The 27,495-nt window shown below is 40.2% G+C and overlaps 1 protein-coding gene and 1 long non-coding RNA gene across 2 annotated transcripts in view; one reads left to right on the top strand and one right to left on the bottom strand.

The window, feature by feature from the left end:
• The window catches only part of LOC132248818 (uncharacterized), a 32,474-nt gene continuing 4,979 nt past the window's right edge, over nt 1-27,495 (bottom strand). Inside the window, exons 2-3 of the long non-coding RNA XR_009460253.1 lie at nt 4,355-4,508; nt 1-2,273 (exon numbers count right to left, since the gene is read on the bottom strand). This is a non-coding gene — a long non-coding RNA (uncharacterized LOC132248818). The remainder of the gene's footprint in view (nt 2,274-4,354; nt 4,509-27,495) is intronic.
• Nucleotides 7,006-27,495, top strand: part of UNC79 (unc-79 homolog, NALCN channel complex subunit) — a 181,668-nt gene continuing 161,178 nt past the window's right edge. Inside the window, exons 1-5 of the mRNA XM_019481650.2 lie at nt 7,006-7,187; nt 13,855-13,975; nt 20,551-20,855; nt 23,106-23,276; nt 26,375-26,467. Coding sequence (XP_019337195.1) covers nt 7,166-7,187; nt 13,855-13,975; nt 20,551-20,855; nt 23,106-23,276; nt 26,375-26,467 — 712 coding nt within the window. The 5' untranslated portion in view covers nt 7,006-7,165. The remainder of the gene's footprint in view (nt 7,188-13,854; nt 13,976-20,550; nt 20,856-23,105; nt 23,277-26,374; nt 26,468-27,495) is intronic.

Below are 27,495 nucleotides of genomic sequence, written 5' to 3' on the forward strand. Positions count from 1 at the left end.
AATGACAGTGGTTTTATTGAACAGGGGAGATGGTGACACAATGCCAAATTGGTTCCCTTGCACCCACACACATATATGCATGCACACACAATGGCAGAGGGGTTAAAGAGGCTTGGTGCAGGGGCTGAAGTCCACTGAAGTCCAGGAGGAGAGAGAGACAGAAAGAGAGAGTCCAAATTGTAGGAGGGAGGTGTGCAGGTAATATCTACCTATCCCAGGCTGGAAGTTGATCCTCGATGGCCAGTCAGGGTCTCCTTCAGTTCGGTGTTGTCCAGAGGGGGTTGCTGGCAGGGCCTCTGGGGTGGACAGGTGACATGAAGCTAGTTTGGTCCGGATGGAAATGGTGTTCCCACTGGGTCTGTCTTCACTGCCCCTTTTTATAGGGGCAGACGGTGTGTGACCCTAGTGGCAGGAGGCATGCCCAGGCAAGGGTCAGCACCTGGTGTACTGAGCATGAGTGCTCTATGCAGGGATGTGCAGTTTCGGGTGTCTGTAATGGTGGGGTACAATGAGAGAGTTACTGGTTCTGCAGGGTCTTTTGTTTTTCAAATGCTGGGTTCTTGTCTCTGTTCCTGGGTGAGGTCCGTGGTTCCTGGATGAATCAATGTGAGGTGATGGCCCAGTCATTACAGGCCATTCAGTAGAGGCCTGCTACCATTGTATTTCATTCATTCCCAATCACTCATTCATCGGGGAACCAATTTACATGGGAAGGGTACAATGAATCATATTGTTGCAACATGGGCTGCCCAGGCAGAGGACATAAGATGGAGGCTTGACATATAAAATGGAAACTAGACATGACTTTGCTTCACTTATAAACACAGGCCTAAACCATACAATATCCATATGAAACAATAAAAATCAATACAAAAATGATAATAATACAATATACAACAGTAAAAATTAATACAAACCTAACAATTATACAGTATAAAACAATAGATATCCAAAACCAAAAACTTGCTACCAAAATAAAAAATGTTTAAAGCTTATCCTAAGTTTGAGCTCACTTATACTTATCTATAGGGAATAGAGAGGGAGAGAAAAATCAGAAATGGTTGGGGAAGGGGAGGGAATGTATTTTAAAAGAAAAAAAAAGAAAAACTGAGGGTTTTGCTACACTAGTATTAGTATAGAGGCACTTGAGCCCTTCGAACAGTGCCTTTGGTGCCCCCCCATTCTGATGCCCAAAGGGCCCCTTGGTACTTACTTGGGTCTACCGCTGCATGTCTCGCAGTTTGTAGGTTCTAGACTCTCTCCATCTCCTGCCTTGCTGTCCCCCATTGTACTGAGTTTAAAGCCTGATGTAGGAGGTCAGCCAACCTGTAAGAAAACAGATTCTTACCTTTTGTGGAGAGATGAAGCCCATCGAGGTCCCTTGCATGGAAGTGCGGATCATGGTCCAGGAAGCCAAAACCCACACAATGGCACCAACTCTGAAGCCACGGGTTGACTTCCCTGACACAGGTGACATGATGCCTACTGTGACCGCTGACCAGGAGGACTGACAAAAAGACCACCTGCACTCCCATCTTCCTAAGCCTGGTCTCCAGAGCCCTGTAGTCACTCATGATATGATCTGGATTACTCCTGGCTGCATCATTTGTTCCCACATGAATGAGGACCATGGGATAGTTGTCAGAGGGCCAGGTGAGGTCAGGAATTCTCGCCATGATGTCCCTGATCCTGGCTCTGGGCAGGCAGCAGACCTCACATGCCATGGTATCCAGACAACAGATGGGTCCCTCTGTTCCTCTCAGCAAGGAGTTGCCCATAACGATGATCTGGTGTCTCTTCTTCTGCTTCCCTGGTCGGCCCTCAGCTTGCTCGGTGATGGGAGCAGGCCCCTCCAGTACAGCTAGGGCCTCATATTTGCTCCCCAACTGCACTGGGGGAGTGGTCTCTGTGGTGAGAGGTCTGGCCCCCGAGGTGACCGTTTTTCATTCACCAGCATCTTTTTCAGGGCATTTCCTCGCAGCTTCTCCATCAGAAGTCTTCTCCATCTGGGAAGACTCCTTTTATACCCTTCTGGGCCTGCGCTGACTCAGGTCCAGGCAGCAATCCCACTGTCAGTAATCCCATAGCAATCAACAGTCAGTCAGCATTCAGCACTCACTCCCAGCTTCTCAGAGCATTCACCCACCAAACAGACAGTCAGCTAAACCAAAGGTACAGGCAGCTGGATCACTTATCGTTCCTGGGCAGGATCTAGCGCAGGGTTGGGCAAAATGTGGCCTGTGGGCAGCCATTCTGTTTTGCCTGCGGGACCCCTAAAAAAATTTAGAAAATGAATATTTATCTGCCCCTACCTGCCTGTCATGCGGCCCTCGATGGCTTGTCAAAACTCAGTAAGCGGCCCTCCACCCAAAATAATTGCCTGCCCCTTATCTAGTGCCTGGCCTGGCTTCTCTCCTCCTTCCTCCCTCCTCTTGCCTCCAGCAACTGCCTGCAAACTGCTCCCCTGCTGGCAGTCCCTCGTCACAGGCTCCCTGGTCACAGCGCTGGCTCCCTGGTCACAGGGGAAGCAGAATAGAGAATTTGGCTTCTAACAAATTTATCTGATAGTGGCAGTTAAATTTTACACTCTCTTAGATATACTTTGTCACCTTCACATCCAGAATATTTCCTTCATTATCTCATCAATATTTTTGTGTATTTTTAATATATGAGTCCAAATGTCTTCCATTCTTAATTCATTTTTTATCCTGCATTAATCACTTGTGAAATTTCTAATGCTGGATGTTTTGTTTCCCTGTTAATCTTCCATTTGTTTGCATACAGAAGCAAAAGGCATGTGGATGTAGACCTCAGCTGTATTAAGAGATTCCTGTAGGAGTTTTTGTGAGCATTTTATTAGACATAGTCTTTGGGAACTTGCTGGAAAATGATGACCTCTATTTAGTACAGAGAGAAATTTGAGAAATTCCCAGAGCTTAACTGTTCCCACATGTGTTGCCTGTTAATATTAGGCCACCATTTAAAACATCATCACTATACCAATGTTAATAAACTAGACAAGCCTATCAAATAGTTTAGCCAAATAAGGTGGCCTATACCCAATTTTAGTTTGGGGATAGATGGTGCACAGGCTTGTATAAGAATTATGAAGTATAAAGCCTGTTTTCTGTAAGCATGAATCACTGGATGAAGCTTGTAAGACTGTTTTATAATGTAGAAATAGTTGCAATTTGTATACCCTCTAAGGGTGTGTCCAGGCAAGTGCGCACCTGTGGTTTGTGGTGCTGCAGAGACCCATGCAGGCCTTCAATGCACTGCTAATTTGCAATGTGGTGGGGTTTTTTTGACACCAGGAGATCTCGGTGTCAAAAAAATCCATCCCAGAAAAAAGTGGGGTGGCGCATGTGGCAGCAGCATGTGCTGCCCAAAACCAGAGCTTGGCCAGCCAGAGCCATACTCTGCCTGCTGGCCAGGCTCTGCACACTTGGATCACCACTGTTGGAGCCCCAGGATGCCCCCAGGCCCCTAGGTAAGGCTGCTGGAGCCAGCCTAGGTGCTGGCCCCAGCCTCCCCTACCCCATCCAGGGCAAATTGTTTTGCACCATAGCATATATGCAGGGGTGTTCCTTCTGGACAACTAGCAGTGACACATATTTGTGCCACTTCTAGTAGTCCCTGGGGAATGCAGATTCCTGCTTATGGGGATGTACCCAAAGGGACCAAAAAAGCAATATTACATTAGAACATTTTCCTGATGTACTTCTATTTCATCACTCTGTTTTGTTTTTTTTTGATAGACCAATCACCAGAATATTTGAACACCCCACATATTTTTAAAGAAAATATTTAGGGTATCATCTCTCTGCACCGCATAGTCCTGTCCACTTCATGTTACGGAGCAAAACAGTAAATAGTACCCTACTGGAACAATAGACAGAAAATCCCTTTGTAGGTGAAAACTGCCATAAGTAGCCTGCTGTTATCAGATCTGCAGTCTATCTATTCATATAACTGGTTCTTCCAGGGGCAGGGAATCTTGGTCCAGGGGTACTGGAAGTATCATGTAAGCTCAACAGCAACCTGATGCATAACCCATTGAAAGACTTCCAATGACTGCAGCAGGCTTTGGCTGAGATTTCAATTTCTAATAAAGGAATGAACCTTACTACAAGCTGTATCTGCCACATCTCACTCTACCACTCACACCACAACCTTCCTGCAAAAAGTAGGAAAGGAATGTGAGAGAGGTAGCAGATAGGGTCCAACTCATCTGGTGTTCCTCATGGTGTGACGTACATCTCAGGAAAATTGACAGCACTTTGCCTATGATGTGCTCAGGCTTTTCATCAGACACCCATCTGTTCCCAAACTCGTAAATGCAGGTGGTTCCTACCAGTGGTAGGGCTGCAAGTTGGCTCCTCTCTCTCTCAAGGATGTACAAGTAGCAGGGAGAATGAAAAGAAGAGGTCTTGGAATGGCTGAGAGAAGTGAAGATATATTGGCCTGCAGAGTTACTTTCAGAGCTCTGCTCTGGAGCTCATTGGTGCCTGCAATGGAAAAAATATTTTACAGAGTCTGGATTTTTTAAATTGATATGAAAACAAAACCAGCTAGGTAAAAGCCAATACAGTATATAGGATCTGTCCCTTTACTGTCCCTTTACTGACATCAAAAGTCATTGGGCCTAGTGCTTTAGTTCAGCTATAGTAAGGGACTCTTAAGCAACTAGATTTTGCCTATAGGTGTCTATCTGGAAGTCATCAAGGAAGCGCTTCTGGCATGATAATGTAAACATGCTTGTTTCCAAGCTTTCCTTTTTGCTATGATCTGCTCATATTTTGCACACTGTCTCTTTGGTTATTTCCAGCATACTTTCTTCCACATATCTGTTTTCCAGCATATCTGCTAACTAACAATATTGTCTGTGAATGCAGTTATATCAGAGTTAATTGTGAAGGCTTTAGAATGCTGAGAGCAGAGAAAACTATTCCATTTATTCAAAAAAGTTTTGCTTCTACTTTGCTCCTACCGACATAAAGATTATGTGAGCAAGCAGCTCCTTTACAGCTTGCAGAGCTGTGTACCTAAATCAGTACATGCCCTGAGCCTAGGGCATATAACAAAAACAACAACAAAAGTAATAATGAAGTCAGCACAACAAGATAGAAAAGGTATCATCCCTATAGATGGTATAGATTTACTAAAGTGATCTCAAACACTTTTAACCAAGGTTGATCCTTTAAGATCCAGAATTACTTATTATTTACAATTTTAAAATAATGCCATTATATTGGAAAGGATTTTTATATCTCCCCAAGTAGCAAAAATTCATTTTTGGTGTGAAACTTTTGACATGGACCTAAGAATTTATTATTACACCATTAATACTATTTCAACAAAGCAGTCATTATGGTTGTGGTAGGGTATTTCAGGTAGGCTCTTCATTATCTTTTTATAGGGAGAACATTGGCTCTTATCTGTTTATTTTCATCATTTGTTGCTATAGTGTTCCAAGCACCTTATTGTGTGGCCTGGTTTCCTCTCTTCCCTCCCCCTCACCAGCTCAGGGCTCTGCTTCCCTGCAACCTCAACCCTGGATAACGTCCCCTTTGCTAGCCCCCATCCAGGACTTCACCCTCAAATCTGTCTCAATTCAGGAGAAGGATAAGAGAGACAGGCGAGTCAAGATGTGAGAGTGCCTATGTCCCCTCCAGGAGAGCAATTTGAGTGTGGCAGACCCATCCCCACCCTCAGAGCCTTGGGTGATTCAGTGTCTTAAAGCCCATGATAAGCCCATGCAGGAGAGGGCAGTGTGAGATGCTGATTTGATGGTAGGAAGGAGAGCAGTGGGTGAAGTGAGTGAGGGGCATCCTCTTACAGTGTGAAGTTTGGAGGGGTACTGTAGGCAAGTTCTTCACATGAAATCCAGACAGCAAATATATCCATGTTTTCTGGTCGACCACTTGGGGTATTTTAGCACAGGGCTGTGCAACTGGTGATATATGGGCTGCACATGGTCCGCAAGTAAATAAGTTGTGATCCCTAGCTCCCACCTGGCCACTGCTCTCCCCTCTTACTCTGCCTCCAACAACAACCAGTGTCTGGGCTCTCCCTCCCTCCTTGGTTTCCTGCCTACTCCTTTGTCAGGGAGCGGGGCAGGGCAGTGCAGCATGGTATGGCCAGAGAAGCTGAGGATGAGCCTGATGCTGCACAGGCGTGTGGTGCTGAGGTGGGGGAGAGGTGCATAATGCCGCAGTGAGGGAAGGGGCTGCTCAGTGCAGTGGGGGAGTGGGTCTGTGTAGGGTCCAGCCTAAGGGGCCTCTTCTTTACCCTGTTGTGGCTGGCAAGAGCACAGCTCCCACTGGTGTGGTCTGTGCAGCGTTTGACCCCTAGCTGCTTAGAGTTGAGAGAGCCCTGTTTTAGGATATTTGTCCTAACGGCATTTCTGACAGCAGCACTCACTTGGGGACTTTCTGAGAAAGTGGATGTCACCAAGGCCTGGCAGTCACATTCTGAACCGGGGCTCTTTTCTCTGTTTTTAAACCAAGATCTAGCAGATGCAAGCTTTGGTTAGGCACTTAATACAGCCCACATCCATTTATTTGCAGTCTAAATTGAATTATTTCCCTTTGATCTCTCTGCTGCTTGGAAGGGAGAAATGCCAGATCCTCATATAAAGGGCAAAAAAGTTTGTCGGGCTTGGGAAAAAAGACAGTGTCTGATGTAAACCATCCTTCAGCTCTAAAGAGCATCTTCTGTCCCAGGCATTATAATCTTCCATCTTTTCCAGTCTTTTCCCCAAGACCCAGTTCGGTGCTGAGGAAAGCTTTTCCTTTAAGAGGTTGTTCCTTCATAGTGGAATACCTCCTCCTCTCTGGCAGAGCTCATTTTGCAATTCATTAGGGCCCTGTTTTCAATCCTCCTTTTCTCTTCTTCCTCTTTCCCTATTGCCAGCAGCAGGAGCAAGATCTGTGAGGGCATAAATCCTCTTGCTGTTAGCCCTAAGGTATCTTCCAAGCTCCTGCAGCATTATTTCATGCTAGAATTAGTTGCAAGAATGGTAGAGGCAGAGGGGTGGGAGGGAGGCAGCTGATGCTGGTTACTTCATTGCAACCAGGGAAAATTACTCATCACTGGCTGAGGGAGAGAGAAGAACCAAAAAGCCACTGATCCTGAGGCAAAACATTTCTACCTGGACAACATCATGTCCACCAAGGCAGAGCAATGTAAGTAGAAGGCCCCCTGGAGTAGATCCCTGCCTTTTCTCTGAGAAACAATAAAGCAGCAGCAACTGCTGTTATGGAGAGAGTCTTGATTGCTCTGTGTGTGTGTGTGTATGCGTGTGTGTGTGGCTAAGGGCTGGCAAGGAAACACCGCACTGTCCGTGGTACTGGAGGCTGGGTACAGAGGTGCAGATGGGAAGAGGCTGGCTGTCTCACTCAGATCTGTTAGGCTCCGTATTATAATTTATCAGCTATGGGAGGGTGAATATTTGTCAGGTTGCACAGTGCAATTCATTAGCTCTTGTCGAGTGACTGTCAGACAAGGCACTGCAGACTAACACAACTAACTACAAGCAACCCATAATTATGATTGTGCTGTACATTGCATGGTATTTGCATTACAATCAAAGGCTTTTGTGCCTTCGTCTAAGAAAAGAAGGAATCTCAGTCCTGTGGTGTCGTTCTTCTTAGGGCCTAGTATTAATTTTGATCTGGCTCTGTTGCTTGATTCTGTAAATTGCAGCAGAAGGTTAATGCTTCCTAGCCTTGATTAAATATGCTTGGACATCATTTTAAGTATCTTCTCTCTTCCTAATGAATTAATGCAGTTGGTGATTTTTCAGTACAAAGATCTGTAATGACTCTAGACTCTTTCTCCATGATCTGTCCTCTGTATTGGTTGCTTTTAATATTCATTTTACCTGTTTCTTTTTCTGCTATTAATGAGGTAATATTTGCATGCTCTGTTAAAGTGAAAGCAACATGGTTATGAAAATTCTGTGTCAGAGATGGGAGGAAGAAGAAATGAGGGATTGCTTTGACTCATGGTTTTAGTAATAAGAGACAAAACCTATCACTTCTAAATCATTGACCCTGGTCAGGAGTGACCCCAGGTCAGTTGACAGCTAGCTGCTTGGTAGTGTATATAGTATTAATTCAGCTTCAGGCCTGGGGCCTGAACAAAACGTCACCCTACTTCTTTGTACAAGGGTCTCAAAGATTGACCTAAAAGGGGGTGATTTACTTCTCATGTCCTTAGAGGTGGGCCCCACACTGGGACAAAATGATGGAGCAGGGCAGCTGTGCTTTTGCTGTTGCACATGCCATACAGCTATGGTGAATAAAGGAAGGGCTTTATTCTCTTGCCTTGTCTACAATGTAATTTGCACACTCTGTAATTTTTCAGAACACTCCCTGCTGTTGCTAACCCCAGTGCAGTTCTGTTAATTTATAGTGCAGGAGGGCTGCTAGCAACCACTGATTTTTTTTTAACTACCATGCTGATTACGTCTGCTCTGAGTAAGGTTAGATGGCATGGTGGTTGGAATACCAGTTGTTGGTCTGTGCTAGCACTCCCACCATTCTCACTTTGCATAACAACTGTTATATTGGCAAGTGCAATGGTGGGAAATTTTACGAAAAAATCCAGAGCAGGCATAGCTTTTTACCAGCACTAACTCCACATACCGTTTTTCCCTGATATGCTTTCTTAGCAATATCTGGACCTACTCAGCGAAACAGGGACTAAATTACTGCTGGCTATGTTGGAATCATTTCCTCTTGTCATTCTGTATACTGATATTTCTTTCCTTCTTTGGTTCAAGTCTATTATTTTAAGATCATTGCGAAAATCCCTTGTTTTCTTACAAGCCTTTACCTGATTAGACTGAAGGACTATATTTGGCTTACTTTTTGAAGTTAACTTCTTAATTACAGAGGCTGCTGCTGTTAAGTTTTATGTTGATGCCCTACATACAGTCTTTATGGAGGGTGCATTTTTAGAAATAAAAACATAAAGAATAAATTATATCCTCCTTCTCTGAATCATGCAATGTTTTGTTCTCTCCCATCTTGTTTCATGTATCTTCACGTTCTCTCTCATATTACTCTGAACCTGCTTACCCTTATTCATGCCACCTTGTATACAAGGTGTGCTCACCTCACACTGATATATGGAAGAGTTCCTTCCATTGTGCATACCCTCTTTCATAGCATTGTTTTTGACATTTTTCCTCTCAGGCATTTATATTCTTCAACCCTTAATGTCCTCAGTCTCCTATATTTTTAGTTGCTTCTATCACTTCTTTCCTGGCTGCTATTCACCATTTCTTCTCCTTCTGTTGTCCTCGACACTTCATTTTGGCACTGCCCTCAAGCTATTTCTCTTAGTTTTCAAGATTTATGTCCTTACAACCTTGGGTTATTCATTAGTTTTAAATGTTATTATTGGTTCCAGCCCTGAATCTATCTTTCTCCTCACAGATCAGGGAGTCAATAAATGGACAGCTTTTGTGCCATTTCTTCCCCTCTGAACTTAAACTTTCTAGTTTGTTTATCAAGGCTCCTTCCCTTCCTACTCCCGACAACATAATTATGTGTTTTCATTTGCTTTTTGCATAACTCCAAGACTCTCTAACCTGCAAGGTTTGACAATAATGATGTTCTCTAACAAGAATAATATTGATCTATGGTCCATTCCCAGGCTGCCCCCAAAACCTCAGCTGATGCTGCTTCTACTACTGTTTTGCTTAACTAACAGGGAAGAACCAGAGTATTTCAGGTAGGAGTCAGAAGCCATGATGAATCTATATTTGACAATGGGACAACTGAAAAAAATAAAAGTGAAAGATTATACTGACTTGTTCAGAAAAACAAAAGCATCCAGTTCTGAACACTGGTGCTCTGCAATTCCTCACAAATACACCCAATAAACTGTTTGTCTTTTGCAGCTCTAAATAAATCAGGTCAATTGAGCAAAAGGTCCATGGTGGCAGCCTGCAGAGAGTCACACAAGGTCACCTGTCATGTTTTCCTCCTTCAGCTTTACATAGGACTTATACTGAGCTCCTCGTGAAAAGCATTAACAGTGATGTTCTTTATTAAACATAACAGCACAACAGTGGTGCTCAGCTGCCTTACTGAATTCAATGACAGCATACAATTAGAAGGCCACCAGTTCTTTTCTTTTCCCTCCAATAATAAAATTTGGCATCAGTTTGTGGTAAGTAGTGTCCAGGGAACATTCCTGTACTAATTCATATTCCTGACCACGAATTCAGAAGAATCAAGCATCTCTAGAGAAGCTAACCCAGATTTTACAGATGGCTGCAAAGAGAGTTTGGAGTCAGAATTGTATAAATGTCTAAAGTATCAGCTGATTGTCTACAGTTCTCATTGAAGACAAAAGGATTTATCTACAAATTCTGAACACTAGGTCACATATATTCAATGCCTGCATTTGGATTTGGGAGCCCGTCTTTGGCAAATTTTTACTTTAGTACTTTTGTTCAAAAAAGTGATTGGTAATCCTGGATATTATAATAGTATGTATAATGGTGGCATGGCCAGACAGCAAAAGCAACAATGGAGTGACTCATTTTACAGACAAAATTATTATCTTGGTGTTGTGAATTGTTTGTCTGTCCTTTTAACTTGTTTCATTTGGGTACTAATGCTTAATGGAAATAAATAATCTTCCTTCTTTACACAAAACAGCAGTCTTCACATGCTTTGCCCCCTTTTGAAAGAAAATTGTTGTGGAGAGCAGAGCAGCTCTTTAAAATACAGCTTGACCTGAATCTCCTTTATATCTCTGGCATTTTGCTATTTCTGTTCTACTTATGGACATCTGATTGTGTCGCATGGCAACTGTAAATCCATCCGTGAGTTGTTCTTTGGCTGGGACCTCTGATTTGTTTTCTTTTTTTTTTATGGACCTGTGGGGTTTCATATTCTTTGCCCTAGCAAGAGGAACTTGGATTAAAACCAGCATTAATGAAATGTAAAGTCTTGTTCTCCCTTCAAATTGAATCATAGCTAATCTAAATGAATATCTCTGTAGCCCTCATATATATGGCATATGAGCACCTTTATAAAGGATCTATATGTTCTGCATTGTGTAGTTTAGCTGTCTAATAAGATTTTGGAAACTGGAATCTATAAAACTGTAAAATGCCTTCTGTTGCAATGAAACTATATTGATAGATAGTAGTGATATACATTATATGGAGGAAGACAATAAGATGGTGTGTTAGGAATGTTTTATCAGTTTGCATTTGGAGTGCTTATTTAGGAGTGGTAAGCCCAGAATCAGAGAGAGTTAGCCATGTTAGCAGAATCACCAGACTCTTCACCATCTGGAGATCTTCTAATCAAACATCACAAGTTTTGTGGCAAAATGAAAGAAAACTTTCCTTGCTTCTAGACAATCAATAAATAATATTTAAAATACTCTTTATGCTCCAGCCAATATTAATTTGGAACATAATTTCTAGTATTAAATACTATTAAATACTTTAGCTTCCTGCTTTCTGTTTCCTTTGTTACAACACATCTGTATATTCTTGGGCTGAGTTCACTGTATTGATGGCTGGAGGTAAAATATCACTAATGAATCAGGAGGCCTTACACTCTCAGCTCAAACACACAAATGCAGACCCTAGGATATAATCTAAGAATCTGGCATATCACCATTTCTCTCATAGAAAGTACCTATGAAACTGACTGCAGCTGATCCACACAGAGGATAACGATGTACTACTGCTAGCAGTTCTCCATTAGCTCAGGTGGTAGAGCCTTTATCCATTAAAAACTAAATTAAAACGACATTAAGTTTGCAAACTGGCACTTAAATGTGACTGAATCTCAGAATTTAAGGTTGCCTGTGTGTAACCTTTTGTGTATGCATTATGGCTCAGACTTTAATTACATGATTGCATGCTTTTTTTCCACAAGACCCTAGACCTAGTGAAGGAGGGGGGGTGCTTTTATATATCTGTAGGACCTCTGCTTTGTTTGTTGCAGGTGTTGCAAGGTATGAAGTGAATGAGGCAGGAGTATTCAGGAGAAAGGTTGGTCATATGACTAAGATAGTTGAATGCCAACATGCAGATCTGGACTATCCTGTGGCTTCTACCATAAGGTTCCTATGTGAGACTGGGCAAGTTACATAAGCTGAACCTTTCACACTTGGTCTATAGCTGAATATTTCTTGTGTTAGATGCTTGACTTATGATTGGATTTGAGGGTCTGATGAACTGAAGTGCTGAGGACTAACAGCTGCATCTGAAGTTACTGGGAGCTGTGCTTTGAACATATAAAGTATTCTTGCCAAGAGCTTGGTAAAAATCCATCTCTGTGCATCTAAGATTAAGCATCCAAAAGAAGATGTACATGTTCTTGCTCTTAATTTCTGTGCTTCAGGAGATACCAGGATAGATTTGTACTTTATAGACTAACCAAAGTGTATATATATGTAGCACAGGATTTCAAGTGCTGAAGCTCACCTCATCTGTGATATATGTATATGTTTATGTGTTTACACTCTCTCTCTCTCTCTCTCTGGTTAGTCTGGAAGGTACAAATCTACCCTGCCTTCTACTTGACTTCAAACTAACACCGCTTAGGAGATAGCACCAGTGGTAGTACACTCGATGGGCAGTGTTAAGGTATCTCTCCAGAGATCCAGAAGTGTAAATTCTAGCCTTGCTCTGGGCTCATACTGAAGATTGGCTCTTGTTGACCCACTTGTCAATAGGTACCTGGTAATTCAGGCTGGGGAGTCAAAGACCCTTGGATAGTTGCATTTTTTAATGTCTTTTTGACTATAGAAACTAGTATGCCTAAACTAGGTTAGCCCGCAGGACCCTTCTTGTGAATGGACCTTTGTGGAGTACTCATATGCTACGGTGAGGAGAGGCATAGAAAAGCCAATGATGAAATTACTGATCTTCTTTTCATAATGGGTTTGAATCATGTGGCATCATTAATGCACAAGGCCACACACTGATCTGTTAGGATAAGACAAAAGATTTAACTGCTGCTCATTCAGGGGGCACTATGCATCTGGCAAACCGTGTGATGTGGGAGTCATGTGGAAGTAGCAACACATCATCACATCGTGAAAGATTGTGCCAATATGCATACAGGCAAAGGGGTTAAATTAAGGGTTCAATATTAACTCTTACTTAAATGTTTGATTTGTAACTCTCACTTAAATGCTTGACTTTAACATTATTGTAACATGACACAATTCCCAGCCTGTTCTATTGTCATCATGTCCTAATGGTAAACAATCACAGATGGAGTTACTTTCTTTTGATACTGAACAAGGAACTTAATTAGAATAAGGAAAAACATGATTACTTGTGAAATTACAAAATGCTTTTGCTCTGAACCTTTCCTGATCCCCTTATAAGGCTTCCTGGTATGGAAGTAAAGAAACCTACACATCCACTCACACCACTGCTTAAGTGCATGGCCTAGAGCAAATGACTTAAGTGTGTTTGCCGTAGGTTATAAGTCTTAAATTGACTGTAGTCATACTTGTCCACCTCATGTGGGTGATGTGTGACCTAATGAATCATTACTTACAAATAAACCTAAAAATCTTTGAAGACTCTGGAGAAGTGCAACATATTTTTTTGACTAGTTAACACAAAGTAGATCTAAAACAGGTTAGAAAGTATTCACTGCATTTCCTGTTTTCCTTTTTTCCCTTCTGATATTGGAGTATAGCCAAAACGTAAAGACTGTAGAGACTTGCCTGTTAGTTATAGCTTGGTTGCTGGATTTTAACAACCCAATAATGGTAGAAAACTGCTCTGATTTCCTGATAACCTGAATTAAGCTAATTTGAAGTTTCTGTGTTTTTGTCATTTACTTCATCTAGTTGCTTCCAAGATCCGCTACCTACAGGAATATCATAACCGTGTTCTTCACAACATTTATCCTGTACCCTCAGGAACTGACATTGCAAATACTCTGAAATACTTTTCTCAGACCTTATTAAGGTAAGTTTTAACTTATGTTCTCAAAGAAAAAAAGAATTATTAGGGGATACTTACTGATTTCTTCTTGGTTAATGGATCAATGTTCAACCAGAATGAGTCAGAGCTCAATTTGATAGAAAACTATGGTGTAAACAAATATCTTCAGTGGCTGTTGCCCAATTTGCCCAGTTGAGCTGCTTACTGAGTGGCTGATTCTAAAACAAAACTTGGTTGATTATATATTTGCTTGGCCCTCCTCTAGGTTTAGCTAAGTGTACACATGTGCAAAACCCAGGAGTAGAGGAGGTTATTATGGATAGCATTTCGCAAGTTCATGACTGTGACCTCCCTGATCGTTCTAATGATTTAGGGACCTAGAGCAGGGGTGGCCAACCTGAGCCTGAGAAGGAGCCAGAATTTAGCAGTGTACATTGCCAAAGAGCCACAGTAATATGTAATGTTGTGACGTAATGGCTATGGAAGCTGGTCACCGTGTGCTTGTGCAAAGATTCAAGGAGATGCATATTAACTTCTGAAGAGTCTCATGTGGCTCCAGAGCCACTGGTTGGCCACCCCTGACGTAGAGGGATGACCCAGAGCAGCAGAATGAGGGTTTTAGGTGCCCCATAATCCATAGGGCTTTCAAGTCTGGATTTTGGTTCAGCCCATTGTAGGGATGAGGATAAAGTCTGGATCTGGATCTGAATGAAGCCAGCAGATCAGGGTTGTTCTAAGCAGGGGGTTTGATTTGGTCCCACTCTCTAGTTGTAATATATATACATTAATAAATTCAATATGTAAATTAGAGAAAAGGTTTAGGTGGGCAATGCTACCTTCCAACATACTATGCAGAATCTTATGGCAGGCATGGGATTACAAGAGGAACATGTTTTGTATTCCAGTTTTCCCACAATTTAACTTACTGGATTCATTGGCCTAAATTTTCAGTGGCCTTAAGGTGGCTTCTTATATTTCAGGTGTAGTTTTTGTTCCTGTGTCTTATCTGACAAAATATGTCTAGCCCAGAAACTTGTATTTGTGAGTTAAAGCTAAATTTGTTTGTATAACAACAGCACTTAATTTACACCTGCAAAAATATGCACCTTAAAAATTGCCCACAGTTTCAGTGGCTGATTTGAAAATGTGGCCATTTATATTATTTTGGAGAGGGGAAATATCAACAGAAAAGATATTTTTGTTTGGTTTTAACAAGCAAGCAATTAAATCTGAATGCTTAGTTCACTTAGTACATTCAGAGGCCAGGACATTCAACAACAGTCTAGTGTTTATTTCTACATCAAGAGGGAAATACATATGTAGGTGTGCTTCTTATCAGCAGAGTCCTTGCTGGCTGCAACCTTTCAGGAGCTCTGTTTACACTTCAGGTTCCTCTTTTGCAAGAACAGATTCATTTACTCAGCATGGAATTTATTTAACTCACTGAGCATTTTAGAGTGAAAACAAACATGTATATGCTTACAGGGTCCTTTTAAGACCGATGAATGGAATGAAGCTCAATCATTAACTGAACATTCAACTCCAGAGTAAAAACAAAAGATATTTAAAGGGCATTGAGACTAGGTAGGAAATGTGGAAGTAATTCCACATCAGCCAATTTTTGTTTGTTCAAACAACAAGCAAAATACATGTTCAAGAACTTTATCCAGGGCTTTGTGCAACCAAACAGCCTTTAGCTAAGATTCATGTCTTCCCAAGCTGTGTAGCCTTACACGTTGTTTTCGAGTCTAAGCATATGTTCCCCATTTTGACTTTAAATACTGACTTGCCCAATACTGTTGCTCAGGACAATTCTTGTGCGTACTGACAGCCATGGAATTGGAATTTACAGCCAAGAAAAGGCACAAACATTTTCCTTCTGTGTTGCCTGACCCGGGTCTCAGAATTTGTTCAGAAGGCAATATTGATAGGAAATTCCTCATGCTTGATGAACATGCAGGTTTCTAGGGTGAATGAAACTTCTTCAGCTTAATAGGTTATAAAAGCAGGACTCAGACGTATACACAGTTACTCCACCAGGTGACAATTGCACGTAGCCTCTTAATATTCCATGCTAGAGACTGGACTAAACCAAAACCCCAAAACTAAACACCCTGACTTGTATAGGAGTTAAGCTGGCAGCTAATACATCAATCTAGATGTAATTTTCACAAATAGCTTCTTCCTTTAAAATGGGCCGATCAGAATCTTGAACATTTTCAAAGTTAGGTCACATCAGAAATCCAAACCTGGATGCAGGTTCAGATTTCATAAATAGCCGGTGTCCTTACAGCAGGCTAATCCAGAGCTCCTTGACATTTGAGATGTTTGAAAAAAGGATGATTTTGAGGCCTGTAGTGTGAGCCCACCATAACTGCATAAACAGGTTCAGACTGAAAGAGGAGAAAGGTAAAAAACCTTACCTACATTTAGGGTGGCAGGTAGAAAGAAGGGAGCTCTTAGCTTGTGTAGGCAGGTCCCATTTTGGGATTACAAGTAGGCTGACCCCAAATGAACAACACTTCAAGAGCCTGGTTTGCTCAGGATCTTGTTCAAAATTTTCTTTATACATCTTTCATCCCCAGAGCCGGATTAACACTTTGGCAAATTAGGCATATGCCTAGGGCCCTATGTGAAGAAGGGGCACAGTTGTGCTTATTTTACATATTATAATTATTTAGTGAAAAAAGTGGGGACCCACGAGTTTGTCTGCCTAGGGCCCACTAAAGGGTTAATCCAGCCCTGTTCATCCTAATCCTTCTTTCCACCTCTTCCATTAGGACGCTGACATGCAGTCTAGCTGTCAATGGTACAAAGCCATTGAGTTATGAACAGGAAGAGAATACAAGGAAACTGGGTTGCTAAGGGAATACTAATTGGGAATGGGAAAACCTGCCAGTGACCACCAGGGATTTTAGATCAGGTCCTCGAACTGCCACTTTTGATAAGATTACCATTTTTTGGCAAAATGGTTTGGAACACTTTCCAGATCTCTGAGTGGGTATTCTTAGTCGGTATTCTCTTGGCAGCTCATGAATGGCAAAGATAAACATTTGATTGGGTAATGCATTTTCATTGTTGCTTTGTAGGGGACAGTTACACAATCAAATGAACCCTAATTTAGGACACTAGGCCTCTGCAGATGTAGCTTTTTCAGCCCATTGTACCCTTTTTGGCAATACAGTTTCTCTTTTGTGCTATAAGCCAACTGAGTTTGTTCTTCTGAGTGGATAAGACCTACTGTTTTGGGTCATGTTTGTATCTGGCGCATCCACTGGCTTTAGTTTAGTTACACCAGTGATGAACTTGGTCCATCAAGTTGCACAGAGCTGGAATATGTCACGAGCTCAAGGGTGGGGGGCTGCAGAAGTGGTTATGGTTGAAAAAAATGAGGAATTTACTTTTTTTGAACAAACATCACATAAAATCACCATACACAATGCATAAGACATTGATTCATTTAGCTCTTCCTTAATTTTGTCTTTGAGCAGAAGCATTTCTTTACATTACAGCATGAATTTAAGTTTCATGCATTGCTCATTTCCAGCCTTTTTTCCCTCACTTGAAGATTAACCTAGAATTTAATAAACATCTAATAGAACACCTGCTTCTTTGTTGTTTTCTTGGAGAAAACTCCCCTTACATATTTCTTAATTATAGACAAAATGCTTTACTTACATAATAGTTATTAACACACAAAATCTTTTAACTGTCTTTCTGTGAGTGGAGAGACACAATTTCTCTTGCATTATTTCTACAGAAACCACTTCCAGAAGGTAGTAATTTGGAGAATAGTTTTGCATAACAGGTGCTCAAACTTTGACCAGCTACATGGCAATTTATGTCTATACTTTGCACTGCAGTATACCATAGAGATATCTAAGCCAAATGCAAATGAGCTCATTTGGGTACAGGAAGCAAGTGAAATGTGCATAACTCTGAACAGTATAATTTTCCCTGCTTCTCAGTCTGCGTGGGCCCTTGTGCTACCATGGCTAGATGTCTTCTGGTACCTGGTACTAGGTACTTGGTTAGAGCTAGCTTGTGTATCTCTTTGCCACACTCTACTTTGTATATGTACCCTGAGAGATGCCTTGGTAGCTCATTTGCATACAGTGGAGCAAATTCAGTATGGAGGTGTGGCTTGCCAACATTCAAGGTCCTAGCATGCACTGCTCCATTTTGAGTAGGGAAGGAACCAAGTACAAAGGTCATATCTCAACTTGGAACCCACATTTTCTAAGTTCAGGTGTAGTATTGGATCTCGAGTTTTGACTGGTACCATCAAAGAGCTTGGGGTCAGGCAGTGATCCGATCCCCAGAGAAGAGAGGGGTTGGAAGTAGGATTTTATTATTTATTTATTCATTTTTTAGATATATATCCCACCTCTCTGATAAGATTAGAACAGGTTTAGTGAGGTCTCCTCTCTGTTCGGTAGGAGACCACCTTAAATAAGATGCAGAATTGTGTGCTGGGGCCTACAGTGTCCATGGGCCATACCTTCACATTATGGAAGAGGGAAGGCTTTAGCTGCATGATGACCATTACAGTCTTGCACACTCCAAAACAAGGATTTGTTAATAGTATAATATCCTTCATGGAAATATTGCCCTTGGGGAGTGATGCATTGAGAAGTGAAGCATCTGGAGCGATGGCTAGTTGGTAGACCCAGTAGGTAGATAAGACTGGAATATAATTTAATACCTTCACACCTCTAATCAGGAGTAGCAAAATTTAGCATATGAAAGTCAAGCAAACAAAAAAAAAATTAAAAATCTCAGGAATCAGCACTCTGATCATTTTAAAAATAACAATAGATTGTAGAAGACTTATATGATTTCAATTACACTGTCATGACAGTCTTATTATTACTTTTCTTACACTGGACATTGGGTAACAGAAACCAAAAGAATTTGACAGACCTATAAGGCACAATAAAAAAAGAAAAATAATCATTAACTTTTTTGTAGGATAGATTATATCTATATCTATATATCTGCTTACTTTAAGTGTCAGACAGGCCTGACTGAAGCCACCTCTGCACAGACCTGTAACTGAAACAAATTCATTATCTGTGGCAAATAAAAAAGGCCCTATCTTACAAACACATAAGCACAGGTATAATTTTTTTTGTGTGAGCCATTGCAATGACATCTAAAGGAGTAAAGGCACATGTGTGCTTCAATGTTTGTAAGACTGGGTGCATGGAATTTCCAAGAGTGCTCACCATTCACCTGACTCTGCTCTATTGAAGGCAATGGAGTTTAACATTACACCACTATTTTACAAGTTTTAACACTGACTTCAATGAGAGTAAAATTAGGTCAAATAGTGAGAGCCCTTGGAAATCTCTCCCCTACAGGTACAGTACACATAAAACCAGTTGGTATGTGGTTAAATATATTAAAAAGTGTATTATACTTTTATAAGAACATGAAAAGGTTACCAGCTAACCACACAATACATATCTATTGTCTGCATATCCAAAATACAGCTTTGTTGCTTAACCAGCAATGTATTCTATTTTTAAAAAAATAATAATTATTTTTAAAAATTAGAATAACCAGTTTACAACAATTATAAAAAATATAGCAAGCTTGTTGATTTTTCCCCTCTATTTTGATTCCCACTAAATCTTTTTTATTTTTTAAATGATCTCTCCTTTAGTTTGTAGTGAGTTTTGTTGAATAATACCGTAAGTAGCCACAGGAATGTATGATGACACGCTGTTGGATGTGCAGTTCTCTAACTGATCTTGCTTGCTTAGCCCTTAGATTTTGAAGGTGAATTCTTACCAAAAGAATGTTTGTATTCATAAAAGAAAATGGTGCCTCCCCACACATGGGCAAAATTAAAAACACACATAAACAACCATTATCATTAGCTCACAAACATATGCTAAAGACCATCTACTATATATTATTTTATAGCTTTTCCAAATGTAGTTTAGTTAACATTTTAGAAATATTATATTATTTCTAAATCCATGTGCCTGTTTAAACTTCATTATCTCAAATGATACTGACGGAATGTCATGAAACAGTATCATATAATACATACAGACATTATTTTGATGCAATAAACATGTGATTTTTAAGACTATCTTAACAAACACACATGTTTATTCTTTGCTAAAACATGTTTCTGCAAGTGCCACACCTATTTTTTACAAGTTCTCAGTCACTTGGTTCAAAAGATCTTCCTGAAAAATATTTCCCAAAATCTTGTCCAAACAAAATCTCAAACTATTTTGATACAGCTATTTTTTTCATAGCAAGCACCTGAATTCCCAAATTTTGCCTAATTGTGAAACATGGGTAGGGCACTGAAACATGCATTTTTATATTTTTGCTCCTTATGAACCAGATAACACATGAGATGCAATGGAAATTTCCATAAATGGCAATTTTTAATTTTACTCTCTTGAAGCATGGAAGTGAATGGTTACTAGATTTGCCAACACACTGGTATTGGTAGAGATTGCATCTTATGTGGAGTGTATCTGGTGTTTTATTATTTGTTTTATAGTGTCATTTCAATGTAATGTGCTGTTCTTTGTGTCTTTGTTGTCTCTTTTTTTTCTTTGTCCCCCCAACAGCATTTTGTCCCGCACAGGGAAGAAGGAGAATCAAGATGCCTCCAATTTGACAGTGCCCATGACCATGTGTCTTTTTCCTGTGCCATTCCCACTCACCCCATCTCTAAGACCACAGGTCAGTTCCATCAACCCTACTGTTACTCGCTCCCTCCTTTACAGCGTCCTGCGAGATGCTCCTTCTGAACGTGGCCAGCAAAGTCGTGATGCTCAGTTATCAGACTACCCATCATTGGACTATCAAGGACTTTACGTGACACTGGTGACTCTACTGGATCTAGTTCCCTTGCTACAACATGGTCAGCATGGTAAGCAGGTTTTTGAATCCTTATCGTACATTTAAATATATTGTTTTGCATTGCTGAGTGGGTAGGTAAATAAAGTAATAGAGTTGGGCTTAAAATGGCCTGGATTAAGAACCTGAATCTGCTTAGATGTGTAGATTCAGGTTTTTGTTTTGATTCCCTTAAAAGGGTAAGGAATGTATATATAATGTAGATCTGGTTATTTGTAAAATATGGATTTTGAAACTTATTACTGTTCAAGGATGTGTGTGTTAGGATGGACTGTAAGTAAAGTAATAGAGATGGGCCTAACCTGTTATAGAATTTGAATTGGTTGCGGGGTGGCGGGAGTGTTAGATCATGGATTTTAGCTTGATTCCCTTCAAAGGCCTATTTGAAAAAGTGCATCTGGCTTTCTGCTTGAAGTCTCAAGCCTGCTAATATTCATAGATGTTCAGATCCAGGGTTATGGTGCAGGCCCATCTCTGAATCAAATGTTGTGTAGGTTTGCTTCTAAATTTTAATGACATTTCAACAGTAATAAAGAGTTGTTTGAAAAGTCCCTGGAACATTTATAAGGATTTTTTGTATAGTGCTTTGAATCAATTCATCACAAAAGTTCTGTGATTGAGTGACATGTTGCTATTAATTACTGTAGTTAGTCAGTTCCTCCCAGTGTGGAGTTTTGTAATCTGTGGTTATACTTGCTAAAAAGCAGAAGCCCTGTTTTTCCTGTCTTCTTATATCCACCATGATATCAGTGAGTATTAATTTTCCACTAAGACAGAGAATACTGATCCCCAGGCTTCTAAGTCCTTGTAAATATGCAAATGTAATTTTTCAAGAAAGATTTTACTTTTGAATTTAGAATTATTTTTGTATGGAGTCTCATGTTTCGATTCCAACACAGTTGTAGAAAGAAATGGTATGATGTATATAAATACAATAAATTAAATTTTGCAATTAAACTTGTGATTTATTCCTTTCTCCAGCTTACTAACTGCTCTAAAGGCGTGTACAGTACCAGAATATTTTAGAGTCCTTTTGGGAAAAAAAACCCAGTGCTGTAATACTTGTAGCTAGGCAATTGTGTACATTGATCCTGTCACATTTTATAAGCTGGGCCATGTTGGATTTAGGGCCTGGCTGTGTAAGATGCTGAGCATCTACTGCCAGGGAGACTAATGCCGTATGCTGCAGGATATGACCTTTGCATAGAGGTCATGTAAGGAGCACTGCAGTGGAATACACTGATAACTGTTAGACATGACATAGCATTTTTCATCTGTAGACTTTAAACGCTTTACAAAGGTGGGTATAATTATCCCCATTTCACAGATGGGGAACAGGCTGTCTAAGTGACTTGCTGAATGTCATAGGGTGAGTCAGTAACAAATCAGCATTGAATACCCATTGTTTGCAGCAGCTGCTGTTTAGGATACACAGGAGTCTTCAGACTGGATCAAACCTCAGGTCCATCGAGTCTAGTCTTCTCTCTTTAACAGTTGTCAGCACCAAGTGTTTCAGAAATGTGCAACAACCAACCAGAGGTGGTTGTGGGATAATATGTCCCCTCCATAAGTCTTCTTCTGATCTCTAGTACTTAGATATTGGCTTGCACCTGGGTGTACAAGGTCACATTTTCCTTTCAACAATTTTGTTTTATTTAACTATAACAATTCTGCATACTCTGAATATCCCAGTACATATCCAATCCTTTTTAATTCTTGGCAATTCTTGGCCTCAGTGACTTCCTGTGGAAAATAGGTTCCGTGGTTTAATCCCACTTTGTGTGAAAAATACAGTTGCACTTTTCTCTCTGAGCCAGGGTAAGACCAGCATCTCAGCCATTGAAAGACTTTATATTTAGATATGAGGTTCTGATTTCCTCTGGCTTTAAAGATCCTTTTTATAAAAACAGTTCAAAGCACTGACCGCATTCTAACTCTGATAATTACATTCTCCCTCTCGAAATATGCACCTCCATCCAGACTGATGTGCTGGTTTTACTGAGTATACTGTTCATCTTCCATTTAAGCTGTTGCTGTCTGATGTTAAAACAGCTGCAACTTTCCACCTTGGAAGAGATGTCCTTAAAATGAGGGTGAAGTTGTTCCTGTGTATTTTCCATCTATTATGTTGCAAAGGCAGTTTGGCATAACTTAAATGTAAGCTATTATGATAGTTTTATAAACAGTTCATAAACTGAGAAGTATGTCCTTGTGTTTTTATTCTAATATACTGATGCTCAGTTTATTTCCTTTTATTTGACAGATCTTGGACAGTCAATTTTTTACACAACCACATGTTTACTTCCTTTCCTAAATGATGATATTTTGAGTACTTTGCCCTATACAATGATTTCGACTTTAGCCACCTTTCCTCCATTTCTGCACAAGGATATTATAGAATATCTCAGCACATCCTTTCTGCCTATGGCTATATGTAAGTGGAACTCATTCATATTATGTTATATTTCAGAAAGAAGATTAGATTATCATAATAATATTGGATCATAATTATCCATATTTGATTTGCCATGGAAATGTAATGGGTGTTAATCTACTTGCTGCACATGCAAAAATAATTCAATGTGACTATTTTTGTCATGGGGAAATATAGTGAATTTTTCTTGACTTTACTTATTATGCTGTGCTATTGCTTTACTTTTGCATTTAAAGGGTGAAATTAAACATCTTAAGGCAATATACTACATACACAATGACAGAACTTCAATTGGGAAGAGTGGGAGTCCAGAAAATTAAACAAATGTACAATATGTTGTTTAAAATTGTAGATTCGATGGCAGTATGTTTAACGTTTGCATTGTGACTAAATTTTGCCTTGGAATGCCCATGAATGACTTCTGTCAGTATTACAGTATTGACAGAACTTGGATCTATCTATCTATCTATCTGTCTATCTTGTACTAAATAATCCTGCATGCCAGTGAAATCTGTTCTAACTGTAATCACCAGGAATGAATCTGACAGATGGCTGTTTATCCTTTAAAGTATTTTATTGTATAAAGCCCAGCTACATACAGGCAGGGCTAAGGACCATCCAAAGGACCAGCTATATCTCCAGCATTCATTTATATACCTGATAAATGCTTGATGATTTTTCAATATTTTTTGTGAATTTTCTATGTATTTTTTTCATGTTTCATAGATTTGGGGATCAATGACTGTAGTAACAATAATTTCCACCAGAAACAGAAAGAGATCCCATCTCTTTTCTGCACAATGGACTTTTATTTAATGATACAAACTACGTATGCATTTGATTCTATACTATGGGGTATATGGAAACAAGTATGGTCTAGATTCTCAGGAGGTCTGTCCTCTGCTATTCCAGGCTGTGTTAGATCTTTGTGGTGGTATTTTAAGCAAGTTTGTATTTTTCAGTTTCCATAGCTGTAAAATGAGTACAGTAATATTCCCATTGTTGTGCATTATGAAGCTTAAATCAATAATGTTTTCTAAGATTTTTTTGGCTTCTTGGATGGAAGGTCCTATAGAAGTACAAGTATTTTTTATTTTATTTATGAATATATAATATTTTCATTGTGGAGAAAAGAACATTTTTCACTATGCCCTTTAGTGCCCAATCTTGTCATCTATTAAAAATGCATCTAATGTAGCTCCTTTTATAGACTACTCTTCAAATGCTACATTTTCTCAATTATCTGAAACAGTTCTGCAAACAATGCATTTGGTTAAATTCTCCATTTAACTAAATGGGTGCAATCAGCTATTGACCTCAGTTGAAATTAAACCTGTGAAACTAACAGCAATATTTGGCCCATTGTCTTTTTTTCAAATAACTTTGGTTAAATTGCTGTATAAACTGTCTATGTCTCTTTCTATTTTGTTCCTAATATTGCATGCTACTTTCTCTGTGCAGACTGTATTCTAAATGCTAGCCTGTATTCAGAACTGCTGCTGTGTGTGTACTTTGCAATCTAAGTTCCCACAAATAGATTGTGCTACAATAATTTGGGGATTGGTTTGAGCAGTGCCTAATTACTGGGAAACTGACTTGGCAGATACTAGTTCCAGCAGAACAGTAATTAAATTGGAGGTAATACTCTTGTGGCATGTATACTCAGGGGATTTAATTATATTTATTATGTGAGTTCTCCAGTCTGTGGGCCTGCACCTCTATAGAAGAGCTGTGAACTATTTCACAGTCTCTCTGCTATTGACCTTCGCTGGCTTAAGTACCTCCTAACACCAAAAAAAGACTTTCACAACAAGCCTTTCCCAGAATCCTGATAACCACTTTTTCAACAGTGGTTAGATCAGTGGTTCTCAACCTCTTTGGTCTTGAGGCACCCCTCTCTGGACTTGAGAACCCCTCCATAACTTTTATGAGTTGAGTGGCACTCAACTTCAAAAACTAATTAATATATTACACTGCTTATGGCCTTGCTGGGAAGTGGGGGCAGGAGATCTTTCAGGCAGGGACAAGCCTGAGCCGGTGTTTATCTGCTTATCTTATCTGCTTATCTCCTCACATCTTCCCTTGAAGTTATGATTTTCCTCTGGCTGTTCCAGCACACCACCCTTCAAAGGATCTGGCATCACCCTGGTTGAGAATCACTGGTGTAGACAAACCAGAGCAGCTTGAACTTTTGCCTGGTCCAGTTAGGCTTTGCCTATTAGGATTAAATTCCTAGTTTCCAGTGTTTTAAAATACAGTTGAGATCAGTGTCCTGGCACAGTTCTACATACTAGTGAGGAATGGGAGTTTTGGTCTGAAATCAGTGTTTAAATTCATGATGCTTGTACCTGAGAGAGCAATCTAATATAGACCAATAGCCAACATACTTCATCAATTCCATCCATGCCTCCACAGCAGCCTTCCCATTTCCCATCCTCTTTATAACCATACTCCAGGTGTTTGAAGACTTTGATCAAATCCAGTTCCTTGTTTTGAGACTATATAATCTCAGTTCTTTTCACCTTTCTCTGTGTGTCATATTTCCTAGACATCTAATCATATTTGTTGTTGTCTGCTGGACTCTTCAAGTTTGTCTGCTCTTTTTTGAAGTGGGGTGTCTCAAATTGAACACAGTACTTCAGGTGAGGCTTCACCAGTGCTGAACAGAGCAGAAGAATGACTTCCCTTGGCTTGCAAGTCACAGTCCTGTGAATACAACCTGCTGTGTTATTGGCCTTTTTTGTACTAAGAATATTGCAAAATATTGACTCAAATGTTGACTTATTTTCAGCTTATGGTCCAGTGTAATCTCCAAATCTTTTTCTGCAGTACTGCAGCCTAGGCAGTTATTCCCCAATTTGTTCCTGTGCATTTGATTATCTCATCCGAAGTGCAGAACAAGTGCAAAAGCCTAATTAATTAGTTTTTGACCATTATTTCAGGTTATCAAGGTCATTCTGAATCCTAATTCTTCATTTTAAAAAACATACATGTATCCCAATGAATTTTGTTTGCACTAGTCAGAAGCTAAATCATGTGAAGTTACTGTCTTATTTTCCTTAATAGACACTAAGAAATATTTTTTGCTTTCTTTGAAGTGGGATCCTCAAAGAGAGAAGGAGTACCTGCTCATGTCAATCTATCTGCATCTTCAATGCTAATGATTGCTATGCAGTACACAACAAACCCTGGTATGGATAACTGTGGCCCATTATTTGTAACTCTCTCTCTCAAAGTATGAGTCATAAAATATTATGTCAAACCCAGCCACCTGAAAGTACAGACGATGAGATATAAGCTTAAAAAGGGATTAAAAATAGTTCTTTTGGATAAAACTGGCAGTTCTTAGCCTAGTGCTCATGAATAGTCATTATGCAGATAAAGGATAGAGACACAAAAGCAGGACTGGAGCACAACGTAGCTGTTAAACTAGTCCTGCTTATCAGGAAATGGCTGTTAAGCTAGGAATGGATTTACAATATCACTATTTAGTAACAGTTAGTACACACTGGTTGCAACTACACATGCAATTAGAATGGAGATATAAACTCCAGTGAAATTCGTGCTGGAGTTTATTGCTCCTGGGCACAGCGTTTGTATGTGCACTTGGGACCGCAGCACACTGAGCTGGGGCAGAGCAGCCCCAGCTGGCATGGGGCCCTGGGGCCCAGCCTGCTAGCCCAGGGCTGCTCTGCCCCAGCAAAATGTGCTGCAGAGGGGCTGGCTAGGGCATGAAGGTGCTTCAGTGGGGAGGTAGCCAGCAGGCAGCCCTCGCACAGTAGCACCCTCATGCCCCAGTCAGCCATGTCACTGTCTACATGTGCATTTCACTGCACATAACTACTCCACTGTAGGCTAGTACTTGTCCTAGACAGTACTATCTTACAGTGGAGTTAATTAGTTTACTGTGGCTGAATAGTGTCACACATGTAGATGGTGATGCTTTACTCCAAAGCTAATTAGTCTACTCCACAGTAAAGTGCATGTATAGATACGTCCACTAATGTCATAATCAAATATAAGATGGAAATTGTTTTATTGTCTCATATACTGATGCCTGTACTATTGAAGTCACACTGACGCCATTTTTTACAGACTCAGAAACTAGCTATGCTCAATGTAATTGTATTTAAGTATCCAACAGCAAACTCCACTTTTTCTTACATTGGAGCAACTCCAGTGAAGTCAGTAAGGTCACATGACTATCAAGTGAAGACAT

This window comes from Alligator mississippiensis, chromosome 2, assembly GCF_030867095.1.
Source record: "Alligator mississippiensis isolate rAllMis1 chromosome 2, rAllMis1, whole genome shotgun sequence".
NCBI lineage: Eukaryota > Metazoa > Chordata > Crocodylia > Alligatoridae > Alligator > Alligator mississippiensis.